Genomic DNA, 15,925 nt, shown 5'->3' with positions numbered 1-15,925 from the left:
TGTAACTGGTTAAAATAAGTAAATGTCAAATTAGAAAAATGAAAATCAAATAGAGTAAGATACAGTGACATGATGAGGTTAAATTTTGACAACTTACTGTTAATTTAGTATTCAATTAGAATTAACTATTGGACTTGAGGACAGATAGACCAGTAATTAGCTTATTTCCCCACAAAGGGAAGTGGTACCTTCAAAAGTTTTAACAGACCTAATAATGCAATTAAATGCAGGACAAGAACAAATATATATGTAGCTAACTTATTTGCAAAAACTCCTTCTAGAAGTTAAAATTTCCTTAAACATATCACATAAAACAGGTTATGATTTCTGCTGACTATATTTGAAAAATAGTAAAAACTGAATTAAAAAATTCTTTTAAACTTTTAAAATATCTAAATAAAAACAAAGATCCTATTTTTTTGGCAAGGTAAGTTTATAATTCTGATTTGTAAGAAAAAAAATTTCCTAAAATTATTCATTTCATAATATTAAATGAACGTGGAATGTATAATATAGATGCCAAAGTGAAATTTTAAAGATATAGTAAATTCTCCTCTTTTTATATAATTACCTTTCATACATTTAAACTCTACAACATTTAGCTCAAGATAAAATATTTTAAAAGTAGCCATAGGTTTTGTCCAACTCAAAGATTCTACCACAGACTTTCAACAAATAAAAGTGGTGAAATCAAGAAATACTCTATTAGAAGGTTAAAGCAGGGTCCTCCCTGGTGGCGCAAAGGGTTGAGGGCTGCACTATGGAGCAATCTGCAGCCTCTGCAGCATGAGTTCGATCCCCGGCGGGCCAGGGAGCAACCCACATGGCACAGTAGACACCTCTTGGCTCGCCTGCTGCTCCCCTCAGCAGCGTATTTCAGTTTATCTGCCTGTTCTATTCCCCACTCTGTCTCTGGTGAATCCTCTCACCCCCCTGCATGTCTGGCCTGCACCCCAGCTCTTGTATGCATAAATAGATAAAATCTTTAAAAAAAAATAGGAGGTCAAAGCAGTGATAACACTTCATTAATAAACATACTTCCATAAGGTACCCAGTGGTTAAAGAGAAGAGTTGTCTCCTTAAGGTCACTCTTCTCCCTCTCTCCACCCTCATGGACTGTACCATCACTTACCTTTGAAAGATTTGTACTGGAATGCCTATAGTTTCCTTTTAAAATATACTTATAATACTTTATATCACAACGTATTCACAGCACTGGTTTTTAAATCGAGAGGGAGATCTCAATGCTGAATTTGTGGCTATACTATATAGCCTTATTTCAAAACTTCTGGGGAAAGTTCTGATAATGACATTTCAAAGTGATAATACTATAATGATCTCTTTCTAGGCATGATTTTACATTTTAGCATTTATACCCATTTCCCTGGCAATAAGTAAGACGTCATGAAATACAGTAAAACTTTTGGTGCCCCAAAAGACTTTCCCCAGCATAGACATAGGTGTGCAGTGTGAGAACCCATGACAGAGAGGTGGTTGGGCCCAACAATTAATCCTAAATGATGAAAATTATCAGGCAAAACAGTGTTTATTGAGGACGGATGTGATTTCAAAGAATAAGGGGCTGATACTTTCCCAACAGATTCCTTCTAATCCAATGATATTCTGCCATTATCTTCGAATCACAGATGATTGTGCTTAGGCACATGAGCTTTTCATGGGAGAGACCAGGCTGACTGAAAAATGACAACTGACGAGTTTGCCCCAATGTGGCTCACTTTACAATTTCAGAAATGTTTTACAGAGCAATCACAAAATCAAGCTGTGAATGCAAGGGAGAGAAAAACATGCCAATGAGCCGGTCTCTACAGTTTTCAAGATGCTTCATTCTCCCAAGTGCATTCTTTGTCATAACGAGTGAAAACAGCAAGATTATTCAATCTGAAAAGTCACAGATGTCACAGCAGTATGGAATAATTGCCTTATTTTTCCTTTATCGGTGTAGGAACAGCTCCCTGTCTGTAGTCCACACTTCATAATAGCACTTCAAACTTTAAAAGGTTCCTTTTAAAATGAAAAGTGAATAAGTTTCCCAACGTTGGACTTATAAGATCTAAAGAGATGATTAAATTCAAACCAGCTGAGCTCTTAATCTGAGTTATTTCAGCCACTGATTTTTGTAAAATGGAAGGGGAAAAAAATCCCAATAGGCAATTTGCATTTGCAAACTGGACTGCAGAATTCATCACTCTTTTCTTAAAAATGTCACTATACCTGAATGGAATTATAATATTTTCATGAGGTTAATAATTTGCAGTCACCCCAGTCATTTTGTTCTTTCCATTCTTACCAATATTTCAATGTTGCCCACCACAAACCATGGAAAATGTTCATTTATGTTTATTCTACTTGTTTCTCCAGTGAACCAGAGGATTTTGACCAGGAGTTCCAAGTACCATTTGAAAAGTTGAGTCTTTTATAAACCTTCAATGCTTTATACACTTGGTTAGAAAAAAGAACTACTTGTAATTATCTAGCTTATGTGCTTTATGGTGTCTATTCAAAAGAGACTATAAATCATTGTACATAAAACCAAAATAGTTAATATACATTTTTTCTGGCACTTTCTAGAAATTAGGCATTAAACATAAAACATCTTATAAATTTATATAACAAAAATAAATGTTTACATTTTAATCTTAGATAGATAACCACAGGGTAGCAGTTAACTTGTGAAATCCCACACTGTTAGGGGGCAGCAGGGATCATCAGAAATACACATTCAAGTTCACAGCCCTTCAAAGACAGACCCCAGGCTGCCATCAAATTATGTGGTCTGTGTCCCAACATAGAGATTAAGGCTCTCTGTTTTGGAGGAAGGAGCTCTGGGCTAAAATAAGTGGAGAAGTACCATAATATTCAATATTAAAATACTGAAAAGGCTCTAAAGAGTTTCAAATACTGAGGGGAAACCATTTTGATTAGAAAAATAACATAAAGCATCTAAAAATGACTTCAAGTATTTTGGGCGAGGCTGCTGAGGTGGAATGCCAAAACCAGAAGGAAAGAGACCGAAAAATTGCAAGGGACGTCCCCAGTCTGTCCACCTGCAGAATTCGGATTTTTGTGCAGCTCTTTGAAGAGGATTGCTGAGCTGATGGGAACCAACAACCTTGTGTTTTAACCATCATAAAACACCTATGTTGAAGGCAAAGGGAGACTCTCCTTGGAATGAACCAATAGAAACTGGGCGAGTTAAAAGGAAACAACCCCCATGCATTTTGTAGCAGACAGCAAAAGGGAAATAAAAAAACCCAAAAAAACCTGGCTTTTCAGAATGGCAGTATTTTAGGTGGGTGGAGTGTGGTTCTCGATGAGTGCAGCTCTTCCTTTCGCCTTGGCTTTCCTCACTAACAGGATGCAGCCACAGGCAGCTGGGACCTTTCCCAATGGTGAGGGTGCATGAGGAAGGTGTGCTGGGGTGAGCCAGAACCACCTGCAGAAGAGGCAGGGACACCCACAGGTGCAGCCAGGTGCGTACCTCACTATTTCCGCAACTGGAAAAGTCATGGCATCTCCAGTTGCCTTCAGTTTACTAAAGCAGCATTATGAACTGTATAGGTTGATATCGCTTCTTATCTTCCATGGATAAAATGTCCCCAGCCAGCTGAGCACACGTTATCTGGGGTTGTCTTCTGGGTTGCTAGAGTCTGGTGATATCTCTGCCTTGCTGCAAGTCCCCAATGCTCTCATAGTCATTCTCCTTCGGGAAAAGTGTGTGGCGGCCATTGGTCTCCAGGGTGGCCTTTTCTTCTTCTCTGTTTAGAGTCTGTATTGCTTCATAATCCGGCTCGGGCTCCAGCTCCTCACTGGGTTTCCCTGCTGGTGGAACAGCGTGGACATTGTTGGGAGTTTTCTCAAAGTCTTTAACATTAGCATAGAGATCATTACAGGAAGAGGGGGGTCTCTGAGTGGTTCCTTGAATGGAGGTGTAGCTGGACTCTGGTGATTTAAGCAACTGTCTTGATTTATTCCCTGACTGTCCAGGTTTATTTACTGATGAATACATGGCTGAGATCTGGGGAAAAAAGGGTGAATTGAATTAATAAGCTTCAAGCTCCACTTCTCCCCCTCCCCCAACCCATTTAGAGATAAGCTAGATACTTAGCACTACTGGCAAGTGTGTGTGTATGTGTGTGTGCATGTGTATCCCTTTAAGATCTGTTTGTTTTCCTTTTGAAAGTTCTCTTCCCCAGTTTTACTGAGTACTATTGATATATAACATATGCAAAAGTTTAAGATGTACAATGTGACGATTTGATACATACCTACAGTGTAAAATAATTACCACAGAAAGGTCAGTTAACACCTCCATTACTGCAATTACCACTTTTTTTTTTTTTTTTGGTGATAACATATAAGGTCTATTCTTAGCAACTTTCAAGTATAATACAGGGCTGTCAATTATAGTCACTATATTGTTCCTCAGATTCCCAGAGCTTATTTATCTTACAGCTAGAAGTTTTTACCCTTTGACCAATATCTCCCCACTTCCCCTACTATCCAACCCCTCATAACCACTATTCTATTCCCCATTTCTATGAGTTTGGTATTTTTAAATTCCATATATATGCGAGAACATGCAGTATTTGTCTTGATCTGACTTATTTTACCTATCATAATGCTCTCACAGTTCACCCATCTTGTCACAAAAGGCAAAATTTTTGTCCTTCCAATGGCTGAATATTTCATTGTGCATGAATACATGTGGGTATATACATATATACATATATATATGTATATTCATATATATGTAAACTTTTTTTATTCATTTACCCAATGATGGGCACTTGCATAGTTTTCATATCTGGGCTATTGTGACTAATGCTGCAATGAACATAAGGGTGCTGCTATCTCTCCAATGCACATAGCAACACTGTTTACAGTTGTCAAATCATGGAACCAACCCAAATAACCCTCCAACTGATTAATGTACAGAGAAACTATGGGGCATAATGCATTAAATAGAATATTACACAGCTGTGAAGAAAGATGAAGCGGTGACATTTGGTGCATAACAGATGGACATTGAGGTGATTATGTTAAATGAATACAACCAAAAAATGAAAGAGATTTTGGATGGTTTTACCCATCAGTTGGAATATAAATACCAAAAATACAATTAAATGCAAACAATAGAAGAAATAAAAATTTGAACTTGGCAAAAAAAAAAAAAAGATAATGGTTGAGGGATATGGGAAAGGGTGGAGGGGATGGGGGAGAGAGATAGAAAAAAAAATAATGCTGCAGTGGAAAAAAAAAGAATGCTGCTGCAACGAACATGTGGGTGCTGATAGCTCTTCATTTTCATGCCATTTCTTTCAGCTGTATATCCAGAAGAGGGTTCTTTATCATCTGAACCAATCCTGGGGTACATTACCAGAGAATAATTATACAAATTATTTTTAACTTTGTAAGTAGATTAGTAATTTAGCATACTGAAAACTGCCCTCTCTCCGGGTCTGCTGAAAGGATATGAGGACAGCAGGTGGAGTGGGCAGCTCAAGAGATCCCCAGGATATGACCAGAGCATCAAGTTTTGTTTGATTTTTACATCAGAATGACACTGAACCTGAATAATGACTCTACTACTTAAATAAAAAAAAAAAAAAAGCAGAAAACAGGTATTAAGGTATTAGAGGAGTAAGACTCAATATGCACTTCAAACCATCAGGAGCAGATCTGGGAATTTATCAAAAAAGCTAATTCTTGGGGCCCACCTCAGAAGCACTGAAGCAAAAACTCTGGGGGTGGGGCCCAACAATCTGTGTTGATTCTATGCCCCCTAAAGCGTGAGGAGTACTGAATTAGACTATTTGGCCCACTCTTCCTGCATCACAGTGGACTAGAATAGTCTCTGGACCGCGGTGGACAGTACACACATGTCATAAAAATGTCATTTTCTATTAATTTTTCACTTCATCACATATTATTAAAGAGACATTTATAGACCAGAATAAGTTCTCTTCTGTGGGAAATCTTTTTTTACTTGCAACCAGCAAACTCAGAAATGAACTTGAGACAAAGAACTTCTGAGACATTTTTCTATGGGAGCAGCAGTTCGTGTTCCAAGCACACCTACCCAGCCTCACTAACACAGGCCAGGTACCAGCTTGCACCAAGAGGGATTTAATTTTCTTTTATAATGATAAGTTAAATGTACTGACTAAGAGATGGGGGGTATTATTTTATTGTTAGCAATCATGGTTGGAAATAAGTACAAAAATCCCTCATTACCTGTATTCATCTTTGCTACAGTGATTGATTTATTCAAACACTCAGGGAATAAATGAACATGCTTCCTGACAGATGCTTGACTTCCCAAGTGTGGGGAGATATTTTCCTGCTTTCACATATCTCACAGACTGTGGATGAAGTTTCCAGCTGGCCTCAAAAGCTTCTTAAGACAGGCCTGCTGTGTGTTAACTGGTCATTTGCATGAGAACTTTTCACTACAGGCTGGTGGCTCGGTTTTGCCAGGCCTTGACAATCCAAAGGTTTGGAGTCAGAGAAACATCTTTGGGAAACTTTTGCCATGTTGATCCGACCGTTCTTATGAATATTAAATTAATATTCTTGTCACAGAGGTTTTAATGAAGACATTATTTCTCTGAATTCAGGAAGAATAAAAAAATTCTGCTTTTCACAGCAAGGTACAAACACAGGGTCTTTATTATCCAAAAGGAGGCACAAGTCAAAACTGTGGACAGATTATAAAGGGGTAAATCATGGTATCAGAGATGAGGGAGCCAGGATAGTGGCTATTTATTCCTCGCCTTGGGCCAGAGTAACATCAAGGAAAACAAGCAGTTTTGCCTACATTGTAAAAATCACTGTTCTTGCTTTGCTCCTCAATTTTATTCCCTTGGGCCCTGTCATTAACTCTCCCAGTCTTTGTAAGTACTTGGGTCCTTTTGGCATATGGAACCTTTTTCTAAATTATAGGTTTTTTTTTTTTTTTATTAGCTTCTAGCTTAATATTGTCTCTGGCTATGAACTTCATGTGCACAGGCTGTCAGTGTGAATTTGAGCTCTCATAAAAGCTCCTCAGTCTTCTCATATTCCTTTTGAATATTTGTCTTCTTTGACTATCATTTCTATATTGTATACAGGATTCTCTTCAAGTCCCCTTGCTATTTAGCTTTTTCAATTTGTCTCTTTAAAATCTTTTCATCTTTGCGATTCAGTCTGTAAGTTGTTATTTTGTTCTCAGAAATTACTCTCTTCCTTTCCCCCACTTCTTTTATAATCAACCCTTTCCCCATCATTCTGTTAAATTGGTATAATAGTACTTAAAATGCATTTCTCAGTTTCAGTCTGGACTAACATTACATTATATGAATACAAAAATAAATGATTTCCATATTTATTTTTTCTAAGCCTTTTTCCTAAAATAAATATCTATGAATCACCCGTCTTTACCTACATTAAAAATTCATCCATTTAACTAGGTCCTATTTTCAAAAACCAAAAGCAAATATAAGAAAAAAAGTAATTAAATGAAATTTTACATAGTCTGAATCTGTTTCAAAGGATTCATTTCCAGATCTCTTATTCATTCTACTTTCTTATCCCAGATGGGATCGTTCTGGCTTCTGTGTGGCAAATGGACAGGAGGAAGGCAAAGATGCTGCCGCAGCCCTGGCAGGAGGGCACTGCCCCAGCCTCGGGAGGGGTGGTCACACTAGAGATGGGGGACAGTGCATGGAAAAAACTAGATGACTTCATCTGAGGATACTGATCAAAATGGGGTGTCAAGAATGACTCCCAGCGTTTTGGATTGGGCAAAGGTAGCCAGATGACAGGTCCATTCCCTGGAAAGGAAATACAGTGGGGGTGGGAAATATCATCTACAAAAAGCACTTGTGCTCCTTGAACTTTCAACATGGGCTTTATGTCTATCTTCATATTTTAGTTCTGAGAGCCGTATAGAGCAGGTGGTCTACATGCATATACACATTATTTTGGTAAACATTTTAGCCTTACTATGTTTGGAATTCCAGATGGAAGCTATATGCAGCTAGGTAAATCAAGGTGTTCAGCAGTCTGAGTCTAGCTTGACATAGTAACGGTTGCACTGGCTTTTACTTTAATGTTTCACTGAAAGTTCAAGCAGTGAGTTTTGAGGCCCAGATCTTGGGAGAATATATAATCCTTTCCTGTTGGCCTCTATGTCTGATCTTAGTTACAGCCTGGAATTATACTTCCTGAAGCTTTCTGCTCTCTTGTTGCGCAAGCTCCTCACGGAGATCTTCTCCCTCTGTCCCCAGACTGGATCAATTTCCCTATATCCACCTGTTGCAATTTCCTGTGTTTTTCAACCCACAGTTCATTTCCTTGTTATGTGGACTTCCTGAATACTGCCTAAAAGCCCCCCAGAGTTCAATTCTTTCTTTCCATTCCTCGTTTTTTTCTCTCCCCTTTCTCTTATTTCCCGATCCTTTCCTACCATGTCTCCTTTACTTAGCTAACCTCTTCATCCTGGCTTCCTTCTTGTTTTACCATCTCTCGGTCCCCTCTCTGAAGCATTAATAAACCAACATCCCATACCCTGATCTCCATACATATGCTGAAAGGAGTAGTTAAACTTTCTCAGAGAAGGGTAACATGTCAGCACATTTACACAAGGAGAGAAGCTCTATTCTGTATTTTGAAAGCTTTCTGGGTATTTAAAAAATAGAACTCGCCCAAAAATAGATGACTGGATCAAGAAGATGTGCTCCATATACACCATGGAATATTACTCAGCATTCAAAAAAGATAAACACATGCAATTTGCAGCAACATGGATGGCACTGGAAGGGATCATGCTCAGTGAAATAAGCCAGAAAGAAAAAGAAAAATACCGGATGGTCTCACTCATAGCAGGAATCTAGAAAACTTAAATAAGGGACCAGCAAATGAATAACTATAAGAAAGTAAAAATCAAAATCAACAAACAACTATGAACCAGAGACACTCTATGGGTGGTGGGGGGCGAGGAGGGGAGGGGAGGGATTGGGGTCAAAATAAGGGGATTGCAATTGTATGGGGAATATAAAAATAAAATTTATTTAAAAAAAAAATAGAGCTCACCTCCTCCTCTGTGAGAGTCGGGTCTTCTTCCCGGGACTTATATGACAAAGAACTAAATCTCTGTTAGAAAAAAACACAGACCAAGGGAAAGAAAGTGGTTTTGAAGTCAATAATCCATCCTTTCGTTTGCATATGTCTTGATGCATCTCTCTATAAACAATGCTTTAAAATGATCTTTAGGGAATCACAAAGAAATCACACACACACACACACACACACACAGGCTTGTGGACTGTTAAAGCATTTTAGAGTTTTGCTGAAAATCTAAAGAGTCACAGGTTCTTGTCTTGAAATTGTCACAAGACAAAATCTCTGATTTGACTTATATAAAAGTAAATGTATGATCAGATACACCCAGCAGTGCAGTGAGCTCCTCCACATATGCTCCTCTGCTTTGATTTCTGGGATCCCAGAAGGGTGAAGACCCCCTGAGGCACCAAGAGGAAGAAGATAAATGTGTGGCAGAAAGACTAGTCTCTCTAATTCTTGGTCTTCAAAAATAAGGAAAATATTACTTGGCCCCAATTAGACATGAAGTAGAAGCTGGAACCTATCCAAGAAAGGTGCCAAGACAGAAACATTTTATAAACATGCGTTTCCAGTGTTTTATTACTTGGAGGAAGAAAAAAGTCAAACACAGCTTACACTAAAACAGATTTCATCATTCAACAAAGTAAAAGTGTTTGTATATATTTCCCAGAACAATGTGCAAGTAAAAGCCTCAGGATTTGCTAGATTCTTAATGCTGACAAAGGTGGGTGCAACGCGAATGCTGGAGCTCACCTTGCTAGGTTCCCCGGCCCCTTCTGTGGCTCCTTCTTCTCCTGCCCGTCTCTTTTTCTTCTCCTGAAGGTTTTCATTCTCATCCAGAAGTTTCACGGGGACGGGTGGTGGGGCCTCCTCTTCTAGTTCACATGAATTTCCAAGAATGCTCTCTGCATTAACACTTTGTCGACACTTCTTGTTTCTGTCCACGGAGGCGTATTCAGCAAAGTCTCCTTTGCCATTGGTTTGGGGTCCAGGAAGTTCTTTCAAAGCTGAAGTCGACTTTGACTTGCTGCTGTGGCCTTTCCCCGAGTGTGCCGCTGTGGCCACCTCTTTAATTTCTTTCACAGTTTCATATAAACAGTCCTCCACCATGTTTTCCTGGGACGAGCTATCCTTGAGCACTTCATAGGGCCCTTCCATCCCCAGGCCCTGGTCCCCATCTGCATCTGCACTGGCATTGAGCATGGCATCCACCCCACTGTCAGGAGGGATTCTGGGCAGTTCCCGGCTCTGATGGCATTTTGGCTTCCCCATGCTGTCCTGGGAGTCCAGCAGATCTGACGCTGATGTCTGGACTTCCTCGTAATGTTGCATGCAGGTCATAGTACTGTCTTCTGAAAGAACTAAAGTGGTAGAGGGATTAAAAGTGGAGAAGAAACTCCTGAGATAATTGTTACAGTGAAAAGGATAATGGTAAGGTAGATGACATCAACCTGGAGGTTGACTCAAGGCTGCAAATTCTAGATGTTATGCCTTTCAGTTGCTAGTCTTATTTTAGTCACAGTTTAAACCAGAGTCTTCCCAGTACAATAGTCAGTCAATCGTCTTGGCTATTCACATGGTTTAGTTACTCTCATTATTTCTTGTTACTCCTGATGGGACTGTTGTAGGCAAAGTATCCAGTGTGACCAGACGATGAAAGTGAAAACTTGTAAAGCTAATTGTGGGGACCTGGGCACTAAAAGGGGGGCGTGTGTGGGGATCACGCTCCCTGGCCTTATTAGCCTCCTCCTGTTTGAGAGAATCATTGGTTTCCATTCCCAGGTCACTTTTGCTTGGCAGACATGACAGAGGCAACTGGGCAAAATGCAGCCTAAAGCAGCATCATGAAAGATCACACACCCCAAGCCTCTTAGGTCTTCCTTTTACCCCAACATTTCTACCCCCAACATTTCTACCTCAAATTAGAAAATCCAAGTGTGAAATGCCTGATTGCTACAGCAATGTTATTGCATGAAGCCACTGAGTCACCTTTTATCTGTTGGTGGTGAGTGATTATGATGTGCCAGGGCTGGTTGATACTAGAGACATGCCATCACTCACCAAAACAGAGCCTTAGCCTCCCGGTGCTTCTGCTGCTTGAACAAGCTCTTAAATTACTGTCTTCATGCTAATAGTTTTACATAGATATTTTTTATATGTAAGATAAAAGGTATAAGTAGATATAAATGTAAATGTACACTTAAAATGTATTTACATGTATATAATTATATATCTTTTTAGTTTTATACTCTTCTGCAACATATATTCCTTGTATGTTATATACAGTCTCTCTCTGTGTGTGTGTGTGGGGCTTTGTGTGTGTGTAAGGTTTTTAATGCTTTTTTTTACTTAGATTTTTAACCCATTCTTTTTTAATTTTACTGACTAGACTGGGATGCTCTAAGCTCTCTGGAGCCTAGGACAGTGTCAATCACGTGATAAACACACCTACATGTTTGTACATGAAAAACTCAATAAATGAATGAATGAAGTGCTCTTGTCCTTAAAAAAAAAGGACAGGTTTCATTTTGAGGGTTCAGAAATATTGACCCTAGGGGGTAACTAAGGAAAATGATAATGAATCTCTCAACCTTTCTGAACTTAACACCACACCCACCTGTATTCTAAATACTTAATTATCAGAGTGTGTGTAGGCGTGTGTGCACATGTGGACTTTTGCCCTCTGGTTCTACACATCAGTGTCATTGTTCCCAGACTTCAGTGTTAATACAGATCACCTCACAGTTTCCCTACAAGAAATGGGGGTAACAGGATAACCTATCTTAAGTAAAATCACTTCGTGAACTGGCAAGTGGGAAGCAAACGCAGCTGCTATTTCTGTCGGTGAAAGTAGCAGGCATGTGAACGAGGCACACGCAGTGGCTCCCAGGATGCCCCGGGACACAGGTTGTTGGGTTCCGATTACAGCTCAGGGCTGTGACTGCAAAATCTCAGGCAAATTATCAGTCTCCCTGTGGAAGCAGAGTAATGGTCCCCCAAAGATCGCTGTGCCCTAATCTTTAGAACTTATAAGTTAGGTTACATGGCAAGGGAGGAACGAGGGGGCCAGATGGAACCAAGAGCTGGCTACAAGGTAAGGAAGAGAATAGCCAGGGTTCCTTTTATTACCAGGGTTCCTTGTAAGGCAGGTAGGGGTGTTGGAGGTTTGAAGATGGAGGGAAAGGTGAAGTAAGGAATGCAGGTGGCTTCTAGAAGCTAAAGCAGGCAAAGGAATGATTCTCCCATACAGCCTCAAGGAAACATCATGGTCTTGCTGATACTTTGATCTTGAAATTGAAAGTCGATAAATTTGTATTGTTTTAAAGCACTGAGTTTATGCTAATTCATTTCGCAGCAAAGTGCGCCAGTTCCCTCATCTGGAAACTTTGGAAAGTAGTATTAACTGCTCTATAGGGACTAGTAAAGTCACTATTAATAGTATTCTTACAGGGTAGTTAGTACCCAGAAGCCAGTGAATAAATATTAGCTCTTCCTCCACATGAGATTACTTTTGCTAAATGGTGGGGATACTAGAAATGTGTAAAAACACATTTTCTAGTTTTTGAGCTACATTTTTTGAAACCTAGTGCTTTCCTAGGCAAGGAGGCCTGTGCAGAGAGCCAGCAGCTTTGCAGAACTTACTGTCACCGTTGGTGAGCACCCCGTTCTGCTCACTGCTGGCGGGGGCGTCTGTGGCCAGGCTGGTAATTGAGCGACTGAACATCTCCTTGTCTGAAGGCTGCAAAGACAAAAGCACCATGCTCCTAAGAATCAGATAGTGTGCAGAAGCACTAGCCACATTTTCTAAAAATTAAAACAGGATGAAGGGACAAGTGTAGGGTGAAGGAGGGACTCTCAGCAGCGACCTTAATGTTGTATGTAACACATGTTGATACTCAACAATGAATACCTGAAACTTATATAATTTACAGTCTAACGTTATTTCAGTTAAAAAAAAAATAACAAACCCCAAATGTTCTATTTAGCTTTAAGTTAAATGAAATTAAATACAGGTGAATTCCACAGTTGCATTGAGCACATTTCAAGTGCTCACTAGTATGGGTAGCGGTCACCGCATCAAGCAATTCACAGAGACCTTGTGCAAAGTTCTATTGGACAGGGTTGTCCTGGAGTCTTAACGGCACTGGGACTCTGCCAAGGCTTCTGTAGTGCCTGGCAATCTACAAATGGGTTATAGGTAGTCCTGAAAGATCAGCCCCCTTAGTTCTGGACAGGGAGGGAACAAGAAGCCGCAGAGCTGGTCAACTCGATCCAGCAGAGAGCAGCCTCTCCCTGCATCACATGTACAGGGTCCTGGGGTGAAAAGCACAGGAGACATTGCCCTTGTCATCTGAATGGAAGAGACTTAAATCTGGTGAGAGAGAGATGATGCTGCAGATTCTGAAACTATTTCTTTTCCTTTTTTTTAAAAAAAGATTTATTTATTTATGCATACAAGAACTGGGGGTGTAGGCCAGAGGTATGGGGGTGGTGGTGAGAGGATTCCCGAGAGACAGAGTGGGGAGCAGAACAGGTGGATCGACTGAAAAACACTGCTGAGGAAAGCAGAGCAGCTCCCTGGCAGGCTGAAGATCGAACTCATGCTGCAGTAGCTGCGGATAGCTTCATAACACTGAGACTTAACCCCTTGCACCACCAGGAAGGCCCAGATTCTGAGACTATTTCATAACCAGTTAAATCTCTGCTTCCAGGTTCACAAAAACAATCATCTGCTAAGAAGAAGGCCTGCAAACCTTTCTTATTCACACATATTCAGGATGCTTGGAGTGGAGAATTACGTTGAAGATTTGTTCACTACTGGGCTGGACTGTGTGGCTACTACTTGGGGTGATCCGCAGGCTGAGCTACGGCTCTGATAAGTCTGAGAGTAACCTGGTAATTCATGTATTTCTTTGAACAGTCAACTGTGCTTCATAACAGCCTGCAGCCCCGCTCCCAGGACCTGCTCCCTGTTCTTCTCATGGTATGCGCGTCCACACAGGCGAGGATAACACATGGAAAGTTCTGATAAAAACAGCACCAGAACCTTGGCTAGCTGGTCTCATAAATCCTGACTCCTGACTGGGAACCAATGAAAACAGAGCACAAATAGCTCTTGCTGTGTCACGATCCAAAAGCAAAAGCACCGTGAGAGGGGTCATCGTATCAGGTTGCCAGGAACTTGAGAGGCAGGTGCTAACATCACAGACATGATGGGCAGGAATTGGGTGTGAGGGAGGAAGGCTCCTAGGTGGCCCATATTGGCATAACCGACCCAGCACAGAGGAATTACCAAAATCAAGGTACCAATCATTTCTATTCTTAGCTTCTAAGAGAAAATGCCCTCTGGATTTCTAAACTGAGAAGCCAGGAATGAACCTGCTGGCCTCTGTAGCTCCAGGAGGGTGCAGACCATGAAGCAGCCCCCGAGACAGCTGGTGAAGAGTTAAGGCAGGGCTGCTGGGACTGGGGCGCATCAGAGCTGGAGTCAGGTGTGGAGGGGGAAAGCTTACTACAGGGGCTTCTCTGGCCTGAGATGGAAAACCCAAAAGTGTTTAAGACTTAGAAGCCAATACAGAAGCGCTTGCAGTGTGTGCAAGTTCATGGGCATGCACAGACATGGCTTTAGAGAGCTCCCACACACATTCAGAAAAGAGGCCATGGGGGTTTAGTAACTGAGGATGGGGCACATGAGGAGAAAACATGGAGAGTCAGTTTTTTCCTTTGACCCATTTGCCACTTTTCTCTCATCTCACTCAGGGCTGGGCAGCAGAAGCAGTGAACCTGAAGGTCCAGAACAGTAATTTTCAAACTTGAGCCCCATCAAAATGACCTGGGGTCTTGTTAAAGGTGCCCCGGATGCCCTGGACCTATCCCAGGAGAATCACATGTCTCACCAGCTCCTAGGTGTCACCTGGGAGCACAGCAGCGCCAAAAGGCCATGGGGAGGAAGTCCTTTCTGAGCTGTCTGATGCTTCCCTATCTGACCTGTCAACTGTCCCTGGGGAGAGTGGTAGGAAGACTGTGTCTGTGGGAGAAGCAAGAGCAGGGGAGCCCCAGATCTCTTCACCCACCCTCATGATGCCACCACAGTGGCAACCAGCAGGGGGCAGCAGAGAGGTGCTGAGCGTAGGAGCAGGGGGCACATGGCAACTAGAGACTGGGGTGTGGAAAAGGGTAAAGAGCAGGTGGTGCTGAGAAGGGATGGGGAGAAGAAGAGAAGGAAAGTAGAAACCCCAGGACTTCCAGGAGGAAAGAGGAGTCCAGGCAACTTTCTGTCTGCTTGGGCTGCCGAGTCCAGGGCTTCCGCAGGGCACGGAGGCTTGGACTGGATGCACACCTGCGTGAGCTCTGAATCTGTCTTCTGGCTGCATGTTTTATACCAGACCTGGTATTACATATTTGACACACTCCCCACTCCTCCCCCATCTGCTTCTGTCTGGTCCTGAGAAGATATTGTCACAGACAGGAAGCCTCTTCACAGCTTTAGTACTGCTGTCAGGCTTGGTCAGGACTCTGATTAAGCCAGCCCTGTGAACATGAGGGCAGACCCATTCTGAACTGTGGAACTGCCCAGTCAGATGAGGGCATGACCAGGACAGGAGAGAACAAGGCAGGCCTGGAGGCCCTGGTTGCTCCTCACCACGGTAAGGGGCCTTCAGACAGATGCTGAGTGCCGGAAGGTGCAGCAGGCCAGGCTACATGGAGGCTTTGTGACTGCAGGCTCTGGTTAGTTCAGTGATGAGCAGTTAGGGCTGAATCTCCTAAAATCCATAAATTGAAGTCTTTTTTTTTTTTTTAA

At 41.4% G+C, this 15,925-nt stretch overlaps 1 protein-coding gene across 1 annotated transcript in view; it reads right to left on the bottom strand.

The window, feature by feature from the left end:
- Positions 1–504: 504 nt before the first annotated feature.
- Positions 505–15,925, bottom strand: part of PAG1 (phosphoprotein membrane anchor with glycosphingolipid microdomains 1) — a 130,458-nt gene continuing 115,037 nt past the window's right edge. The window contains exons 6-9 of the mRNA XM_037504902.2: positions 12,766–12,862; positions 9,877–10,484; positions 9,094–9,153; positions 505–4,036 (exon numbers count right to left, since the gene is read on the bottom strand). Of these exons, the coding sequence (XP_037360799.1) occupies positions 3,662–4,036; positions 9,094–9,153; positions 9,877–10,484; positions 12,766–12,862 (1,140 nt within the window). The 3' untranslated portion in view covers positions 505–3,661. The remainder of the gene's footprint in view (positions 4,037–9,093; positions 9,154–9,876; positions 10,485–12,765; positions 12,863–15,925) is intronic.

Source organism: Talpa occidentalis, unplaced genomic scaffold (assembly GCF_014898055.3).
Source record: "Talpa occidentalis isolate TD23 unplaced genomic scaffold, MPIMG_talOcc4v2.1, whole genome shotgun sequence".
Lineage (NCBI taxonomy): Eukaryota > Metazoa > Chordata > Mammalia > Eulipotyphla > Talpidae > Talpa > Talpa occidentalis.
This window is presented reverse-complemented; position numbering and strand designations above follow the sequence as displayed.